Consider the following 20535-nt stretch of genomic DNA (forward strand, 5'->3'; position numbering starts at 1 on the left):
TTTAAGTCAAGAGATGTTTGCTGAGCGAAGTGATAGATGAATTTCTAAATCTGACTCCATCTCTTTCCAATGCACTATTTGACATAACTATTTCAAGTTACTTTTTTTCAAATACAATAAACAAGTGGTCTTTTTGGAGTAATTTTTGTCTGGGAATAATTTTCCTTTCTGTGATAATTTGTTGCATTCAGTAACTTATTTTTTTGATTCGTTTAGCAGCAGCAACAGAAGAACCAGAAGTGATCCCAGATCCTGCCAAGCAGACAGACAGAGTGGTGAAAATAGCAGGAATTAGTGCTGGGATTTTGGTGTTCATCCTTCTCCTCCTAGTTGTCATATTAATTGTAAAAAAGAGGTAAGACCTGATATTGTCCTGTCCCACTTACTTACCATTTGTGTCACTAGTTTTCAAAAACCTTTCTTTCCCTCAAGCTCTTTTAAATTAGAATAAACAAGAAGAAGAATTTAATTTTAACGAAGTTGCCAGCACCTGAATCTATTACTTATGCTTTCTAATTAAATTTTTACTTGGTTACTTGCAATTTAATTTTTATATGTATATAACATATACTTTTTGTTAAGTTAACTTTGAAATTGGTGTAAAAATTTAAATTTCTCAAATGCAAATATACTTGATATTATTTTATGGTATATTTGAAGTATTAGTGTTAAGAATGGCAAAATATGAATTTATTGTGATGCTTGGACTGTGGTCTATGAATTATTTTGTACTCTTACTCTGTATTTTTCTAAATCTTGGCTACAAATAAGATATGAAAAGAATATAGACATTATTTAGTGAAATTGTATATTAAATATTCACTGACTAAAAATTTCAGACTTTTAAAACGAAGAGTAAATTTTTTTAATTGAACATTAATATTTTATGCTATATCAACCAATATCGCCATCTTCTGGAATTATATGAAGATACTGAGAATGATCGGAATTTAAAACGAACTCTGTTTTAGAGATTAAAGTATACTCCTACTAAAAAACATTTCAAAGTATACAGTTTTTATAATTTGAGCTTTTGTCCATTATTCAAAATGTCATAATCTATAAGCCATTGTCATAGGAACTAATATAGCCCTCTAATCCTTCCAATCATGTATTTTGGATAATGCTACAATTTGGAAGGACTTTTTTTAAAAAAAGTCTTTACATGCGGAGTACAGTAGTAAAATAGTTTTGTGTATAGAAGTGGTTGTAATTTATGAATTCTATTGAATAATACAATAAATGATGTTGCTTCTATTACATTAAATTATATAGTATATTATATTTTATACTCGAAATAATGCATTAACATTATAGATAAGACTCATAATACATGTTCTAACGATTCCATCAGAGTTTATTTTAATATATTGCCTCTTTACAATTATCCCCTGGAGATATATATGTTGGAGAAGACACATCTGCATTAGAAACATTAGGTATGCATTATAGTGTTTTGTGTTAAATTAGCTACATACGTGCTTTCCCCAAATAGTGCTTTCTCTTTTTGCTGTTGTCTACCTCTGTGAATAGAAAATACATCATATGTGAGGCAAGAAGATTTAAGTTTTTTAGTAATACAAATTTGCCATTAAAGATCAATAAAATCATCAAATATAACCTTCAGATCTTTTGTCTCTATTTAGATTAAATTTATATTTGGAGAGCTAACTACACTAAACAGTTTAGAAAGTTAACTATAAACATTCCTTCACAGTTAAAATTATTCCGGTCACTTTAGATTGAATATGAGCATGAAAGTGGCTTCTGATCCTAATCTCACTCAGAATTGGGCTAAACTTATCAATTTTGTTTCTTATTTATTTAAAAACACTTTATTTGTTTTTGACAGTCCTCCTTATCCACAACTCTCTGTTTTAGAAATAACAACGACAAAAATAATTGAAAAATAGATTTCCTGAAGTGAACAGTCCTAAGCAAGATTTTTGGGGGGTAAAATGCTATGACAGTTCTCTAAAATTGCATAATGTAAAAAATTATTTTTCTGGTTTATATTTTAGATGGTTGGAGAAATGAGCCTCTCTATTAAATGTTTAATGTCTGAGTTTTCATAATTATGCTTTAATTGGTTGTCTTTTGATAGAAAGTGTGCCAGGGCCTTTGCTTCCTTCTCTTCCTCCTCATTATCTCTGTGACTAGGAAAAGCTGCAGTTTTATAGATAGATAAAGTTCCACATTCAGATATGTTACCTTCTGATATATAATATTATATCTAAATTATTTGAACCCCTTATTACCTAAGCAACTTTGTAATGACTTTAACTTACGCATAGGTATGTGTTACACTTGTATCGTGTATGATTTAATCACAAGTATGTTTATTATACATACACAAAAGCATAGATGTTATAACAGTATGGGATATTACCAAGTTTAACTTAAATTTTAGTATATAATGTAGTTTCCCTTCTAATATATAAATTTATATTAAATATAATAGAAAAGAAAATCATTTTAGCCTCTTATTATCTGCATTTTTATGGGAAATTGTTGTTTCTCAAGACTTTATTCCTCACTGGGAATATACGTAGGTATATTTCTCATGTTGAAAAAAGTTCCATGCATTTTTGGTTGTTCTTTAAAGAAATGGTTTGGAATTCAAGTGAATAAAATTTTACAGCTGAAGTATATTTAAAGTAAGCTTTTAGGATAAGAAAAGGGATATTGCATCTTTCAAACCGCAATGTCATTTAAAAAAAATCTGGTCACTATTGAATTATCTCCAAATGTATGCCATTTTTCCATTGGTTATGTATTATATTTTAAATGCCCAGCATGAACACATTAATAATTCAAAACATAAATTTGAAATTATGTTTGAGTACAGTAAATGTTTGTGTATGATATGTTCACATGCATCTACTGTAGAAATATATTTGTGTATAATTAGTGTATGGTACATATGTATATTCACATAACATATGTATATACCTGTGTACCATTTAGTTATAATGACTTATAGAAATGTAGGTGTTATTCTGCATATATTATATATTATCATAATAAATCTTTATGTTTTATATCTAAACAAATAACCTACTTAGTGTATAAGTTCTATACACAGCTGTTCCATCTGTCATGACATTTAGATGGTATTGGATGATATTATGCTTAACTGCATGTTCAAAATACACAATCCATTTAATTTTTCAATTTTTTGGCAATAACAGAAATGTCAGCATGTTATTTTTTTCAAATTATGTATTTAAAATTTTATTTTCTATTGCATATCTGTCTGTTAAATTGCATGGCAAAAAAAATTCTAACAATGCATGAGCAAATTGAAATGCTAAGCAAAAAAAAAACATGAATTTTATTTTATTTTATTTTTTTAACGCACATTTTTCTGCTTTATTGAATGTGACAGAGTCACGCTTTTCATTCACCATTGCTTCTCTTTTTCCACTGTCTGTGATTTGCTTGCCAGGAGGAGCTACTATTCTTACTCCTACTACCTGTAAGTAGAAAATGGGTGATGTACGACTTTACATGTGTTAAAGATGCAGTATCCCTTTTCAAAAGAAAAACTAAAGAAAACAGAATGTTTGCAATTTTGGTGACATTTCAAAAAAACATGTTTTTCTGGACTCTAAAACTATTAACTTTGCCTATTACATACTTTGCTAATCTTTTTAAAAAGGGATATTGTATTTCTGTATGTTCAGCTACTTTTAATTTTTATTTACAGTTTTCCATAAGTAGCTTTAGTCTGCAGCCAAAAACATCATTTATTTACTTAAGTTGAACCTGTACTTTATCTTGGCAATATGGTACTTCACTCATCTGGTAAAGGTGAGATAGTGGTTGTAACTCACTAATCCCTGTCTTTATGTAATACCGTTGTATTTGACAAAATGAGCCAAGTGATTTATTCATAAAAGAACATTCAAAATGCTTTTACAGGGTGTAAATAAGCAGAGGTCTGCGTGTGATGACATCTCTCTCCACATTTCCAGGAATCCAGGATGGGTTATTACTTCAGAACACCTTTGGTCTGTCTATGAAAGCAATGAGTATGCGCTTGCAGGAACAAGTGGATAAAATCATAATGTTGTGATGACAAAGAAATAAAACATTTTTTTAAGAGAAAAAATCAGTTTGTTTATTATAACCTAAATTGGACAAAGATTTTATAAAATCAAGTCCAAAATAACCTCTTGTCAATCTACTCAGGAACAAACATACATATCACACATCCCCTTTTCTAGAGTCTGTCACTCATCCTAGACTTAGGTATGGAATGCTCATTTGGATAAAGATGGAGAAGATTGTCCATTCTATTTCCTGAGCCATTAATCTTAGTTTATCACCTTAGACACCCGAGTAGTTATTCATCCAATCCAAAGGAACGATACAACAAAGCATCTTTGGACTTTGTTAGACCAATATTTGAGCCATCACTTCTCAAGTCTTAAGGATTGAGATTAAGTATGCTTGGTGCATATAGTCCACAGCATTTATAACAATAGGTAAATTTAAGCTAGCTTTACAACAAAATTTTACAGGAGTCCCAATGACTATAACACAATTCAGTCAACATTTTAAATATTATAAACATTTGGTTTTTCAAATCTGCTAAAACAAGCAGGTGTAAACTAAAGTACCCCTAGCTTATTGTGATGAATCATAATATCCTTGTTAAATCATACTTGATGAAGCCAAAGGTAATTAACTGTACCATTTTATACAGTGATGAAGCACTTTCCCCCTTTATGGCTCACCCATACATACACCTGCAGAAGTTTATGCTGTTGGCTGCTTTGATAATGGAAGTCGTTTGCACATCTGTCAAACTCAACTAGTTGCAAAATGAATTGCTTAACTGTCCTAAAGTGTATTTTATATATGCTGGTTGCTCAAGGGAGATGAAGCATTAAACATACTGGAATCAATAAGCATTTAATTAAGAGAAGGCCAGTAAGCTTACCATTAACCAGCAACGTATCTGTAATATTAGAATGGGATTTTTAAAAATAGAAGTAGAAATAAGAGTAGAACTTAAAACTAGACGTGATCTTTGAGCTAATATTCATTGACATTGTCATAGTAACTGTCAATTTTTGATCAAAACACTTAACATTGATGTTAATTCTTTTTGTTTTGTAATAACCTGTATGAAAGCCTACCTCACAGGGTTGTTGTGAGGATTAAGGTATAAGAACCAAGCTGATAATGCATGGCTGTCAGATAGTAACAAAGGTTATATTCCCCTGTAATTTGTCAACTAGTTCATGTTTGTGAATCTGGAAAGTAGAGGTCCTTCATTGCATGATAACTTTCACCTGTCATGCATTTGACAAATTCGTTGCTATTATTTTTTCCCAAATAATGAAATACGTATAAATTTTACATGTTTTAAAGGAAAGCCTCAATATTTAATCTTCTCTTTCTATTTGCTTTGACTGTTCATCTTCAAAATTTTAATTTTATTATAAATACAGATTTCAGGTTGTGCTATTTTTATTCAATTCAATCTCGCACATTTTTTGAGGAATGAGTTCATTCTTTCTTGTCCAAGAAACAAAGATTGGAAGTTAGTTCTTAAACTACTTTTTTGCTGCTTTAAAATTTACAAATGCCAAAATTTATGCTAAATTTATATTCTTCCCAAGTTTATAACAGCTATGTTTAACTCCTAGAATAAGTAGTGCTTTATAGTATAGCCTGCTGTGTAATGTGGCAATTAAAAAAGTGTAAGCAACTGAATGATATAAGAATTTAGGCTTTGGAACTAGGTCATTCTTCATTACTTATTAGATTAACAACCTTGGTCAAGTTATTTAACTCCTTTGAGCCTCAGTGAATTCATCTATACAGTTAGAACTCTTATGCCTTCTTCATTGGATTGATCTGAGAATTTATTGTATTAACAAATGAAAAGTGCCAAGCATATAACAACCCTAATTTATCTATTCAATAAATATTTGAGTGCCTATTATGTGCCAAGCACTGCTCCAAGTACCAAGGAAATAGAAATAGTCCTTCTGTTTATGGAACAGACAGCAGGAAGACAATTGAAAGGTACATTCTGAGTGTCATTACAGGGGGAGAATGTGGTGCTTTAAAAAACATCTAGCAGGGAAACTTGACATGAGATAGGTTGTACTGGGATCAGTCATATGAAACATCCCTGATGAAGTCTTTTAAGCTGAGACAAAACTGATAGAACTTAGCCAGATATTAGAGGCAAAAGAATGTTGTAGGTCAAAGAACAAACATTTTACATGACAGCCTAGAGGAAAAAGTTTAGAAAGTGGAAGTCTATAGGCTGAATATGAGCTGATGAAGTTTAATTAGACCATATACTGTTTCAAAAAATAAAACCATTTGCAAAAATTCAAGAAAATTAATATAAACATTCATATTCATGGCTTCTCTTTAAAAAAAAAAAATTAATTGAGAAGTTCAACACTAGGATCAAGTGCCAGTATCATTTAGGCAAGTTGCCCCCTAAACTGCTGTCCAGTTCTTCACAGTCTTACCCTTCCATGTGATGTCTTACCACTGTCGGTGGCATTGATTTACATTACGTGTCTGAAACCTATACATTTGTTCAATGTTTTTAGCCCCTAGCCTAGAAAAAAGCATAATAGCTCCTTCAATGTATAGAGCAAATATTGTTAATAAATGATGGCGGTGATGGTAGTGATGGTGTAGTGGTAGTTGTGGTGGTGGTGGTAATAATTCTTGTTATACTTTTGTCATTGTTTCCTTATTATTTAAAAAAAAACCCATCTACTTCTACAAATCTTAGTTTATGACTGTCTTATTTAGGTATCAGATCCGCTATCAATGTGTTGTGTGTGTTGGGTATGTACTCACTGAGACCAAGTACTGTAATTCTCAGAACAAAGTATCTTCAAATTGAGCAGCCCTCAAATTGCTACATTAATTTTTTAAAGGAAAAGCCTTTGGACATAAACTTAAGCTATTAAGTGAGCCTTTGTAGTATTTGTAGTACATTTGCTTTCTAGTACAAATACTAATGAGGATCAGAAGAAAATGGCTCATGGTGTTCTTAAAACAACTAGAGAATATTTTCAAGCAACATAAACTGCTGCTACACAATTTAGTCACATAGTTTGCCTAGCACAGGCTTTTAAAATGCTTTTATTTATTTCATATATAAATTGCCTCGTTAATGTGATTTAAGTATTTTATATATCTTTAATAGCTTTTCTTGCGTGTTCCACGTGTAACATTTACAAAGAACCAAAATGTATTTTGTATCCTTCATATATAAGATAAAGATGTAGGTATTTCAGTAGTTCAAAATTCTAATTCTACTAATTTCCAAATCCTTCAAATCATTTGTCCTGCTGGTATTCATAAGGCATTTCTGTAGTGTATACATAGCCGTATGGTTCTAAATCACATTTGTAGGATTCAACCATGTCAGTACTCCAAGATAATGATATTTTGCATTATACCTGTACAGTTTTTCAAACTTTTCTCAGTACTTTTCTTACATAGTGTATGATCTAATGCCATATATTATTGTGTATATGAATTTTATCTAGCTAAAAGTCTTCAGATTAATGCTATAAATGTATTGCTAATTAAGTTAAATCTACACACACTGCATTTTTACTTAGTAATAGCACAGAGAATGAAGAATGGGACATTTCTTTGTCTATTTTAATTGAGTAGTTAAACAAATTTGTAAAAATAGTCATATTATTCCTAAGAAGAACTTCTAAAAAAAAGTTGATTAAAAGGTTTAATCACCCAGGAGGAAAACCAAAATTTAGCTTTAGTTGAAATTTTTCTTGACCTACTCTACTAAGGAAGCATTTACTTACGCTTTTAATAAAATATACTTATATTTTTAAGATGTATTTATTTTAACAGAGTAAGATGCAGGCAATGAGAATTTGGGGTTGGCAGTTTGAAAGTTGAAATGTTCATGTAACAAAATAATTTTGTAGCAACCAAGAAGTACAACCGTTTGAATGTCAAACTTAATTTTTGAAAGTATGACCAGTTCCTAGGGTTTCTAAACCACATCTGAAATCTTATCCATGGGCTCTCCTGAACTACTTACTGCTGGTGTCAACTCTCCTTCAAGCCTCACACTCACGGTGACCTTTTGTACTTGCCTTGGCAGCAAGCTTGCTAAAAAACGCAAAGATGCAATGGGAAACACCCGGCAGGAGATGACTCACATGGTGAATGCTATGGATCGAAGCTACGCTGATCAGAGCACTCTGCATGCTGAAGATCCTCTTTCCATCACCTTTATGGACCAACATAATTTTAGTCCAAGATGTAAGTTCTTCATTAAAATTTCTTTTTAATCTTTTTTTGTTTTTGCTGGCCCCTGCAGGGATGAAACCCCATTCATTAAAAGTTTAATAAATTATTTTGAAGCTCATTAAGTTCACCTTAAATTTTATACATTACCTTTTGAATAATGAGAGGGAGAAAAAGAGAGGGAAGAAGAAGCTAGAAAGAGAAAAAAGAGGTAGAGGATATTACAGAATTTACAAGGGGGCTCGTTTTCAGGCTCAGTACTGGATTTAGTTTAGCTTCAAACTATATGAATTTTATTACTGTATCATAAGAGATATTCCAAACATATACCACTCAGATCATATCAGTGTCATTAAGTGAAAATATCTGATTGCCTACATAAAATTAGTTCATGTCATAATTTATAATTACTTTGTCATTTGCATCTTTGCATATGATAAAATTTCTTTTAAAAAGAAATATAGTAATCTTGGAATTATTGGCGTAGGTAAAATCATTCCATTAAAATAGTCTACTATGATCTCCTGGAAAATTTTATTAAAATATTTTATTAAAATAACTAGAGGAAAAATTAATCTACATGGTCTTAAGTATCTAGAGTGAAGTCCAAAACGACATTTGAATTAGAAGATTTGCAAGGAATGGTTTAATCCATCCATTCATCCATCCATCCATCTAAAGAATCCCTAATGTTGGTCTGTGAAGGCAGGGCTTTTAAAATATTTCCACTGAAGGACTGTTTAATGGCAGATTCTTTGAATAATTATCCCAGAATCAATGTTACTGTTTAGCTTCAAATTTCCAGCGAATTTTATAATTTGTTCTATAGCACCCGTGCTTATTTTAAGTTAATTAAACTTAAGTTAAATTACTTCACTTTGTTTCTTCAAATCCTTGAGTAAAATTGATGCTTAAGGTAGGCAAGTCCCTGTGTACACAGAGACGTTTTGCCACAGATCCCAGAGATATGCTTATCCATATTTAGAATATGGGAATAAGGGGCTGGCCTGGTGGCGCACTGCTACAGTGCGCCGCTTGAGAAGTGCGGCAGCGCTCCCGCCGAGGGTTCGGATCCCACATACAGACCGGCCGCTCACTGGCTGAGCGAGGGGCGGGTGCAACGCCGAGGGTTGCGATCCTGTTGCCGGTCCCGGTCCGGTACGGGCGCAACACTGAGGGTTGCGATCCGTTGCCAGTCATGAAAAAAGACAAAAAGGGGGGGGAAAAAATAAAAGGATATGGGAATAAGGAAAGAAGTAAACAATAGAAATGTTTTTTATGCAGATCATAAACATATTTAGTGGTGAGGTTTAAAAGAAAATATTTGTAGGTTGTATGCCTTTGTGTCTTTTCAGAGAAGGAAATTTTTTCTGAAATGTTCAGCATAGTGAAATTTTTTTAGTAATTATTAGCCTTCAGTGCCCTAAATCATTTTCTCCTAGATATCTCTACACCAAATTAGTAGTTAGAAGTTCTGTATGAAACATTTTGGAATTTAGTTTTAATCATGATAGGGCCTTTTTAATCTATTTTATTTTTATTTCACTATAAGATAAATGATGCAGAAGAACATAAAATACTATTACTTTTGAAAGTTGTTTTCCTGAAAATAGAGATGTACCATCTCTCTAACCACTTGATTTAAAATGTAATCAATTACAGGTTTGAAAGCATTTCTGTTCCCCAAACTTTTCTATCTGCTACCTGTGTTAGTGCCTTATTAAGAAGTGTGAATTCAGCAGTGTAACTGTAAATACCCACTTAAGAACTTAGAGAAAGGATTAAGTCTATTTCCCACAGTTAACTGAAAAAAAATTTATTTGGAATGAATGTGAGATAATTATTTCTCTAAATATGTTATACTTGATAGATGTAAAATGACTGGCTTCTTTTCCTCTAATTTTATAATCTGTGTAATGACTAGTTGAATCTTTTGGCTTTTTAAATTGAACAGAGTACCGAACTGTAATTATAGATATATTTTTCTTGATATTTTGAGAATACCCCAAGCTGCAAGAGAGAATTTTACCTTTGCAGAATATAGTAATCAGGGAAAGCTTAATAATTACATTTCTTAAGAAAGCGTAAATCTATTTGAAAGAAGAAAAGAGTTTAAAATACAACTTTAGGGCAATATATTCCTTCATGAGCTTTGTTTTCCTACAGTGCCCAATGATCCACTTGTGCCGACTGCTGTATTAGGTGAGGCCCTAAATCTTTACCATTTTTTTTTCTTTTTTTTTTTTTGCATGGATCACCCCTCCTTGCATGAATTATAGCTTTGTCCACACAGTAATTATTTACAGTGCAGGAAGCAGCTTGATTTTAAAAATGTTAGCCAGGGTCTTATCAAAGAGAACAATTATGTTCAACCCAATGAGATCTAGTCAATTTCAAATTAGTAAGGTATGCTCTTTAAAGCAACATGTTCTTTAATTCTTGGTTCTGTTAGATATTGGGCAAAAGCACAGTGGCACTTAATATATGACTAATGTTTATTGTCCATGTTAGTGGAAGGAAATCAAATGCTCATATCTCAGGGGCCAGTGCTGGCTGAGTAACTAGTTTATATATAAAAGCCTAGCTAATGGAATGGGGTTTTCTACGTCCCCCTAATTTTATAGCAGCTAAAAAACATATTTACAAATGAACATTAGGAATGTGTTATGTTTGCTTTAGTTTTTATCTTTATTAAGAATTTATAAATGCAGGTGAAGTTGCTAGAATCTTGATGTGGGGTTCAGCATTCTACGTGAACATTACATGATAAGCAATGTTGTCTTTCAAGAAATTTAGAACAAGCCACTTGATGTAACACCATAACATCTAAGGCAACTGGTATTGCTAGTGATGATTAAGGCCCTTTCAGATGTAAAATTACATCAATTTATTAATCTAACTATATATTTAACGATGGAATGGGTTTCATTTTATTAATTTGTACCCTATTCCTTTGACTAATTATACACCAATGATTCATGACCAGCTTGCTTATATATTCACAAAGTTCATTTTAGTTTTATCCTATTGTTTCTAATGAAGATTTAATCAAAGAAATATGGAAATGGTCAGATAAATGTATCTTAAAAATTCCCAGATGTCAGATTTGTTATTTATATTTAATATACATTGTGAACATAAAACTTTAGCTTATATTGTTTATATCTTTGTTTTCCATATATTCAATATTCAAATACATTTTGGAACAATACAATGAATTTATTTAAGTAAAATACACCTCTTTTTTATTACAATAATTATTTTAAATTAAGATTTTATAATAAATATAAAAATATATTCTAAAAGAATTTGAAAGTCATTGTTCTCTATCTCTGACAGTACTCTCCCTACATGTCCACGCCAGTAGTGGCAGGGAGGTGGAACTGGGAGATTAGTCCCAAGGGGTGGCCTGATTTTATAGGAAGGAGCCAGGAACAATGGTCATTGAGAAGGCCCCAAGATGCCTCTGAAAATGTCATTTTCTGTTTAGCACCGTAAAATGCTGTCAGCATCAAATTAGAAAAAGTTCATTTAAAATATTAAGAAAGTCCTTTGGAAAAATTAGTTGCCTAAATATTAAAATTTTATTGCCAGTCTCAGTCCTCCTATGGATTTGTAATACGAGCTTATTAAAATAACTGACATCTTTGCTTCCCCTTCTGTAAAACAGTATAATAATCACTACTATACATTTTTCACAGGGTATTGTAAAGAGCAAATGAGATAATATATGTGAGTTTTATAGACTATAAAGTTTAAGCAATTATTGTAATAATTTTCCCTGTGAAAAGGGATATTGATGTTTATAGAAGACTAGAGTTAACACAATAGAATCATAAAACCTATTTATATAAACATTCATTACACATTTTCATTTTGAAAGTCAAACTAGATGATTTTTTTAAAATATTGACGTTCTTTAAAAGCTAAATTTCTCATTAATCATATTAGATGTAGAAATGATTTGTTGCATTTTTCATCATTCTAGAATCATGGTGTTTATAGTTATTTTGCATCCAATTGATTTTGTATTTATAAAGAAATTTTTGAAATCACCTAAAATATTGCCTGATATTAATATCTACTTACTGATTTAAAAGGACTTAGGAACTTTTCGTATTGATTCATATTTTTTATTTTTTGTGTTTTACTGCTTCATTGGGTTTAAGTCCCTATAACTGGTAAGTGTATTGCAAAGAACTCTAGAAAACCTTTCAATCAAGGATATATTTGAAGTTATTCTTAAATGTGTAATGAGGATAGTGATTAGTACATGTACTCTCACTACTAGTCACGTTATTAGGTGGTTTAATGAGGTGGAAATGTATTGAGGTTAATAATTCATTTGTGATTATTTTAAAGACCTTACTACTCATTGTACTATTGTATTAAAGCTTAATGCAAAACAAAAGACGCTGTCTGTTTCATACTGGAACACATCCTCTGTAAGATTTGCAATTCTGTGTTTCTCACTGAGCCTTTTACAGTTGTAAATATTCTGCAGCTCCAGCAGGCACAATGTGATCTCTAGGACTGCTCCACAGAGCCTTAGCTACCTTATCCCAGCTGGAGTGATTGCATTTTGCCTCTCTGATGCTATCTGTTTTCTTTACTTAAGCTGTATATTCTCTGATAGTGCCCAACTCAGTTGCTTCTGAATTTGATTTTGCTGGGGAGACGTATCTATTCTTTATGTCAGTCTATTGATTGTAATATTTTAGCAAAGTTAGATCAATTGACTGTGCTCTCATAGTAAGAAGAGGAAACTCTCATGAATCATGTTTGCTAGCAAATGTTTGTGTGTAGAGGGGAGGGAAAAACCTGAGTTAATTCACTTTGGTGGTTAGGTCACAGAAAAATCTATCTGGGGTTCTTTTGATTCAATGTGTCATTTTGGGGATTGAATGCCAAAAATAAATGCATTCAGCTTAATAAGAGGGGGTAAAGACAAATGCAATCAAACTAAATTATAGAGGCACACAAGTCTGATTGTAGGGTTCTTCTTCTTCTTCTTCCTTTTTTTTTTTTTTTTTCTCTTCTCCAGGAAGAAAAAATGTTTATCATGGGGACAACAATTCATTTTTTGCCATATCCTATTTGTAGAGTTGGTAATAGAACAGGCAAATGTACCAGCACTTGAAATATGTTAAACTGTTAATTAAATATCGTTCTCTACAGTATGCATTATCATTAAAAACAAAAGTTCCCCTAAGAGTGTACTTTCTCTTTTGTTAATGAGTATGGCAGTATAATGCTTTTCAAAGTAACATCCCTTAAAACATTTGGTTTTTTTTGTTGTTTTTTTGTTTTTTTTTAAGTGGTAAGTTTAAATGTGATAAATCTAAGCATGTTTCTCATTGTAATGATTAGTACTTCAGTCATTAAAATACTGTTTATTCTTCATAGGCAAAATGTTCTTGTTCTTTTCTTCCTTCTTATGGCAGAATTAAATTTTCTTTTCATTTTAAGCTAACACAATTGGGATGGGGCCTTCACTTAAATGTGGGTGGTCAGGGATTCAACTGATTTTAACTAATTCATTCATTGAAATATTTATTGAGTGACTGCTCTGCACCAGGTGCTAGGAACAAAAAATATGACTCTGTCTCTACACTCTAAGCATTCAGGGTTTAGTGAGGGAAATAAACAAGTAAATAAATGATTAAAATATAGGGGAGGCAAAATGACATAGGAGAACAGGTGATCATGAGAACATAAAGCGAAAGCTTTATAACTCAGCCTGGATGGGCCAGGGAAAAATTCCAGAGGTGGTACCCACACTTTACTCCAGAAGCACATCCTGGTTTCTTTCATACAGTGGCCAGGAGAGTCAAAATGTATTAGCAATAAAAACAGTAATAATAACAATAAACCAAGGGGGCAGAGATTGACTAGAAATGCACAAGTAGCCTGCTAGAAGACAGAGTGGGGTGAGGGGGTGATCCTATAGAATGCCCATGTCCCCCAGTCCACAGTGTGTTATGGTGTGAAGCCCCAAATAGTAGGGCATAGTAGGGCCACAAGGAAAGCAGCCCTGCGGGGATGGGTTTTCTAGATTGGGTCTCTCTCTGAGGGAGGTTGGGATATGGGTGGGAAGGAGTTTGTTCAACTTACTCGACAGTGAAAACACCTCTCCAATTGACAACTTGGTCCTCTGTTCGCACTCTATACAGCTATGACTACAGATGTAAGAAAAGTAAGAACTCAGCAACATCTCCCACTTCCACTTAAAAAGTGGATCAGATGTCCCCCTGCATCTCACAGCATCTGTTGTCTTGTCAATTTACACGTAACATGCTCTGACCTCAAATTTTGAGCTTTAACTTTATGGGGATGCAACCCTAGGCCTATACTGTCTGGTGTTTCTTTCCCTTCTTCCTGTTATCAGAAAGATCTTAAGGTCTTATCTTCTTTGCATAGGTATATATTAAGCAAGATAACTTTGTTTCTTTTTTAATCTTCTGGAATCTGAACAATGCCAGATGAGAACCACAGCGCTACTGCAGAGTCCAGTCGTCTTCTAGACGTACCTCGCTACCTCTGTGAGGGGACGGAATCCCCCTACCAGACAGGACAGCTGCACCCAGCCATCAGGGTAGCTGATTTGCTGCAGCACATTAATCTCATGAAGACATCAGACAGCTATGGATTCAAAGAGGAATATGAGGTGAAAGCTTCAGTACTATATTAAATTTGATTTTTAACTATGGTACTCAGTAGAATTTAACCTTCTTTTTCCCTCTTTAACATAACAAGCAGTGGAATGCTCCACAGACTAATCCACTGCTTATGAGTGTACAATCAAATGTGTATGTGGGGAGGGGGACAGAATTGAAAGAGAAGGGCATATCCCAAGGACATACTGGGTCTAAATTCATTCTAAGAATTTTTAATGTTGGATTCCATAATATATTTTATTACGTTATTAAAAACACTTTGTTAGACCTTAATATTTCCTCACCTAAAAATCAAGTGGTAAGATACCATGAATTGCATTGTACTATTACAAATGCTGTCAGGAATGACTTCTGTAGCAAGTACTCCTCTGCCTCTTTGCTCTTTGACCTCTTTGACCCTCTGGTTGAGAAATCAGTTTAAGATTTGTGCTCTCAATGTGGTAGTTGCCACTCTCAGTTCAATTTTGTGGAGTATTGGTTGAGGGTGGCCCAGAAGAAAAACAGAGCTCTGCAAATCTAGTAAACAACAGTGAAAAGCCAAAAGAAGGCTGTGGGAAATTCTTCCAACCTTGTCTCTCCTTCCTACTCAAACCAAAATACCAGGATTGATCTTACAAAGGAAGGGATTTAAACAGAACATTCCAATTAACATAATAGAGCAAATCTGGAAAAGTTCCTTTGCCACCCCTCACTTACTGAGAAATGTCAGGTTGGGGCATGGAAGAAAGACCATCCATACTACCCATACGCACCCCACAGTACACACACACAAACATACACACACGTTTAATGTGAAAGAATCCAAGTAATACTTTGCTTTGAAAGACCGTCAAAATGCATCCAACTTCCTGAAGAATTTTTTAAACTCCACATTTTATTTACGAATTACTTGTATACCTTAATTTGGCAGCAAAATAAACTATCTTTGGAATTTGAAAGTTAGCTTTAGATATATGCCGGAAACACCATGCTGTGGTAACAACATAAGTGCAAGGAATTAGAATATTCTGCCAGAGCTGGGGTTTTTTTGTTCATTTCGTGTGTATTCCTGTATACCTCACTTCAAAGACCGGTGTCTCTTTGAAGACCCCATTTCCTGTGTTGAGCACAGTTTAAGTTTTTCTGCAAAAAGAAATCGATACCCCTGTTTTAAATTGCTGCATATGGTAATTAAACCAATCAACAAATTCATCTGTTCCCAGATTCTTGAAGAAGGGGACTCTAATTTTCATATGGTCCCTTGTTGTAGAGACCCAGTCCTTTTCATGATCTTCAAAGAAATTGAAATGTGATGTATTGCACACATTTAATGAATAATTATGGAGGGAAGCAGGTTTTCTTTTTGCTGTTATAAATGCTAAATGGTGCACATTTGAAAGACACTAATTAAAAGTATATTTTGCAGTTTTTGATGCATTATTATTCAGTACATTTCGAAAAGAGTAATGCTTTCTTTCTACTGCCATCTCACAAAGTTATAGCGATCTTAAATTTGAAATACTTTCAAAGTCCTTTTTTCCTCTGAAGTCATTTTTTTGTTCTTTAATTTGAACTCATTCCAATCCAAAATGAGCAAGTATGCATCCAACAAACCAGATTTGAGGTCTGAGAATGAAACTTGGTTACTACTGCAGGCGTCCCTTCCTCCCTGAGAGTGGCTTTTACTATTATTAGTCTTCAGAACAGATAAACCTATTTCAAAAAAAGGAATTAAATTTAGTCTGCTTGTTAATTTTTTTTCTCAGAGCTTCTTTGAAGGACAGTCAGCATCTTGGGATGTAGCCAAAAAAGATCAAAATAGAGCAAAAAACCGATATGGAAACATTATAGCATGTAAGTTCCCGTACAATTGTTGGTTAATGTAAATATTGTGTGTACAAAGATAAATAGTGAATTGCAATTCCTCCTTATATGGTTTTATTTAAACTTCAAGAGAAGCCCAGAGGGTGGCATATCTGTTTACAAAGTGATATATTTAATATTAAAACATCATTGGCTGTTAGCAGTGACTCTGAAATTGTCATCATCTTATTAATTAAATTGACTCAGACAATTCACCCTATGGAGATAACTTGCTGTTTGAATCCATAAATGCATGGGAGTATTATTAAACAGCTAAGAATATTAGGATATTGAAATTGCTATAACACTCCCACCAAATATATTTAAGGTTGGCATGATATTCTTTTCATACTTTTGTTCCTTAGTTGGAGCCAGTGTCTAGCAGATAGTTTAACTTGAACTAGCTGCTGATTTGCGTAGGCCACTTTATGCTGAAGTTAAATTATTTTAAAGTATCTTACATCAAAATTTAACCTTGACTCTCAAGGAATAAGAAGTTAAGAGCAGGATTCAACACTCACTCTCTAGTTTCTGGCTTATTTGCTGTAAAGTGCAGAGGAAAAAGATCCCACCCATTTAAAACCATTCCTAAGAGACAAAATTAGACGTTATTCAGGCTCAGTTCTTTAGACAAGTCCATGACTCAAATCATGACTCCTTAGACATTATCTTGTCCCCTAAAAATTTTCTAATGCTGAAGATGCAAGTCACTGAAGTTTTATTCACAGAATATTATAATTGTAATCAGCAATGAGCCCATTAAAGTTCTTATATTTCTGCAATTGACCGATGTGATGTACTGTAGATAGAGTATGGCAAACACTGAATTACTTTAAGTCTCTACCTGTGACATTGTCTCAGAACAGTGGAGAAATTTAACAGCTTTTATTTCATTATGTGAAAATTTAGATGATCACTCCAGAGTAATTTTGCAACCTGTTGAGGATGATCCTTCTTCAGACTACATCAATGCCAACTACATTGATGTAAGTACTTTTATAGTTCAGTATGCCCATTTTATTGGCTTATATATGTGAACCTTTTTGCTTGTTATTACCTGTAAAGTGATTGCTAGCTTTTAAAATAAAGAACAAACTGTACACTTTTCCTTGTTCTACGTCCTAGTACTCACTGACATTGTTGTGCTTTCTTTCACACCTGACTTTGGTTTGGGCTGTAGATTTGGCTGTACAGGGATGTAAGTACCACTATATGTAAATAACAGCACCCTATTATAAATATTTAATATAAATATTCTTAATTACGGTTATTACTAATGCTTACTACTAGTTATCTGTGCATGCTTCACCTAATTAGCTTGATACAGTATATCTATGTTCATTTTTTTGTAATTTTTTTTTACATGTGTGAAGATCTATTTTACCTCCTTCCCTTTTCTTGTTTAGAAAAACAGGATTATTTTTAGCTTTGACAATCTATTCTGTACTCTAGTTTTATTTGTTGATGATTTCTGTTTCTGGCTTTTATTCTTACCCCTCCCCAAACATATGTGAGAAGCTGGATAGTATGATGTGTATTAGTGTTTCTGAAATTTTGCTTTTTACATTTGACTTCTGATGTTAAAAATGAGTAGGCAGACTATTTTGTGATATGTCGTATTGGCTCGTAAAGTAATAAAATTATTAAGGCAAAGTAATTACTAAATTGAAGTCATAAAATCTACACATCACACATATATATCAAATCATACAAATGAAAGTTTGTTTGGATCATACATTTCATTGTTAAATTTTGGTTTCATCTAAGAGAACATACTTAGTAAATAAAATATAAAGTATTTTATAAAGAGGCAATGTATCACATTACATATAAGAAGGACAGGCTCGCTGGTCAGACTACCAGGTTCAGAATTAAACTGGAGATCTTGGGAATGTTATTTCTCTGTCTGTGCCTCAGTTTCCTCATCTTTACAGTGAGGATAATAATAGTAGCACTAACCTCAGCACGTTGTGAGAGCTAAATGAAGTAACGCTTGTTCAGCATTTAGCACAATGCCTCGCATGTATTTAGCACTCATTAACCTTCAGCTATTTTTTTTAAAACAGTTAAAACCAAGTGCGCTGAAATTCATCAATTAAAATATGCATAAGGCAAAAGGTAGATATGAAGCATATATATACATTTATATATATAAAAGATAGGAAACTTAGGACTTCACTTCTTCTAATTTCCATAAGCAGGAAATAATTTTTACCACATTAAGCTTATGTTTTACAGTTATTTTTTGAATTTTAATAATTTATTTCGTTGAATTAATGTATTAAGTATAGTATATGAGTATACTGTTTAAATTTCTGATCATAATCTTACTCTTATTCAGTATTTAAATTTATCAGAATAACATCATGGAAAATTAAGCTAACGGTCTACTCTTTAGAATAAAAAAATCAGTTCTCTGACAAATTTGTAATTGTTCTTATCTATGTAGTTTAACCTTGTTTTTCTGCCAAATCACATACACTGGAGCCTTGTTCTACTACTTTATGGTTCATTACAGTAGGACTGTATTCTAAATAAGACAGGTTATGTTAAGACCCCAGTGTATTTTGGCTGATTACTAATACAATATTATTATTTTTCATCTCCCACTAGTTGATTATACTTAAAATATATCTTCTGCAACTGGTAAATTTTTCATGAAGAACAGTAGATGAAATGATTATAAAATTTGAAAAAAAATTTTCCTAAAACATTGTACTGTGTTGTTGTATTAAGAACTAGAAATCTTCCAAATTTGCAACAGTATAATGCTAACTCTCTTAGGTTGCAGATCTCAGTTCACATGCATATATATGTGTATTGAGTTGCCAAAACGTGGATGAATTTTACCACAGACTTTTACTAAAGGCCTTTGGTAAATGTACAGAAAATTCAAAATTTAATCCTATCGTAACTAACATTTTTGCAACTCCTGATCTATTGTAATTCAAACCAATTGAGAGCAACTAACAATGTATTTCTTATCAAGAATAAGTTCTTTATTAAATATTTAACTACACAGAACTTTGGCACAGTGAAAAAAAAGTACTAAATTTTTTGTTCAGGATGAGATGTGTTTTTAAAAATCCTTCTTTCTCTCTATATATGTGTACCTTTAATTATGTGTGTGTAAATTAACATTATCAGCACACATGAAATAGTTTTTGCAGATACCTGAACATGTTCTAGAACAGGAATATTCTCTAAAAATCTCAGCAGAAATTTGATTTGATACACACATGCATTTTCCAGCTCTAACATTGGAATGTTCTGTTATTTTTTTTATGGTTCTAATATGTCCTTGTCCATTTGTAATGCAGTGTGTTGTATTTTGGATGATAAAATGAGATTTAATATTTTTGAACACAGTTTTACCAGGAATGAATGGCTAAAGATTAGCATGAAGGCATAAACATTTTACTGAAACAAAACAAAATCTATGAGGTTATTCCACAGCAAACAAAACTCAATTATACAATATACATTCTAATCAGAGCCTTTAAAATATTTAGTTTTTGTTTTATGTTTACCTTTCAGATAACATAGGTTTGAGAAGTGAATTATGTGTTCACTACTCATTTCTGGACTTTTTTGCTATAACTTAACCTTAACAGGTGGTTGTCTTCATCTTTTTATGCCTTCATTCAGTTATTTCTGATACTGATGTAAAATAATAACAATTTGTTGTCCTATTTCAGGGCTACCAGAGACCAAGCCACTACATTGCAACCCAAGGTAAAAC

At 32.5% G+C, this 20535-nt stretch overlaps 1 protein-coding gene across 2 annotated transcripts in view; it reads left to right on the forward strand.

Annotated features, from left to right (window-relative positions):
* Positions 1-220: 220 nt before the first annotated feature.
* LOC103591530 (receptor-type tyrosine-protein phosphatase kappa-like) overlaps positions 221-20535 on the forward strand; it is a 37335-nt gene continuing 17020 nt past the window's right edge. Inside the window, exons 1-11 of one of the 2 annotated variants that reach the window (XM_008574007.1) lie at positions 221-355; positions 1398-1439; positions 3449-3478; positions 8129-8289; positions 10441-10476; positions 12444-12455; positions 14757-14941; positions 16697-16784; positions 17703-17779; positions 17974-17991; positions 20492-20528. In XM_008574007.1, the coding sequence (XP_008572229.1) occupies positions 8157-8289; positions 10441-10476; positions 12444-12455; positions 14757-14941; positions 16697-16784; positions 17703-17779; positions 17974-17991; positions 20492-20528 (586 nt within the window). In that variant the 5' untranslated portion in view covers positions 221-355; positions 1398-1439; positions 3449-3478; positions 8129-8156. The remainder of the gene's footprint in view (positions 356-1397; positions 1440-3448; positions 3479-8128; positions 8290-10440; positions 10477-12443; positions 12456-14756; positions 14942-16696; positions 16785-17702; positions 17780-17973; positions 17992-20491; positions 20529-20535) is intronic. The other variant, XM_008574006.1, reaches the window with a different exon arrangement.

This window comes from Galeopterus variegatus, unplaced genomic scaffold (genome assembly GCF_000696425.1).
Source record: "Galeopterus variegatus unplaced genomic scaffold, G_variegatus-3.0.2 Scaffold983, whole genome shotgun sequence".
In the NCBI taxonomy this organism is placed as follows: Eukaryota; Metazoa; Chordata; class Mammalia; order Dermoptera; family Cynocephalidae; genus Galeopterus; species Galeopterus variegatus.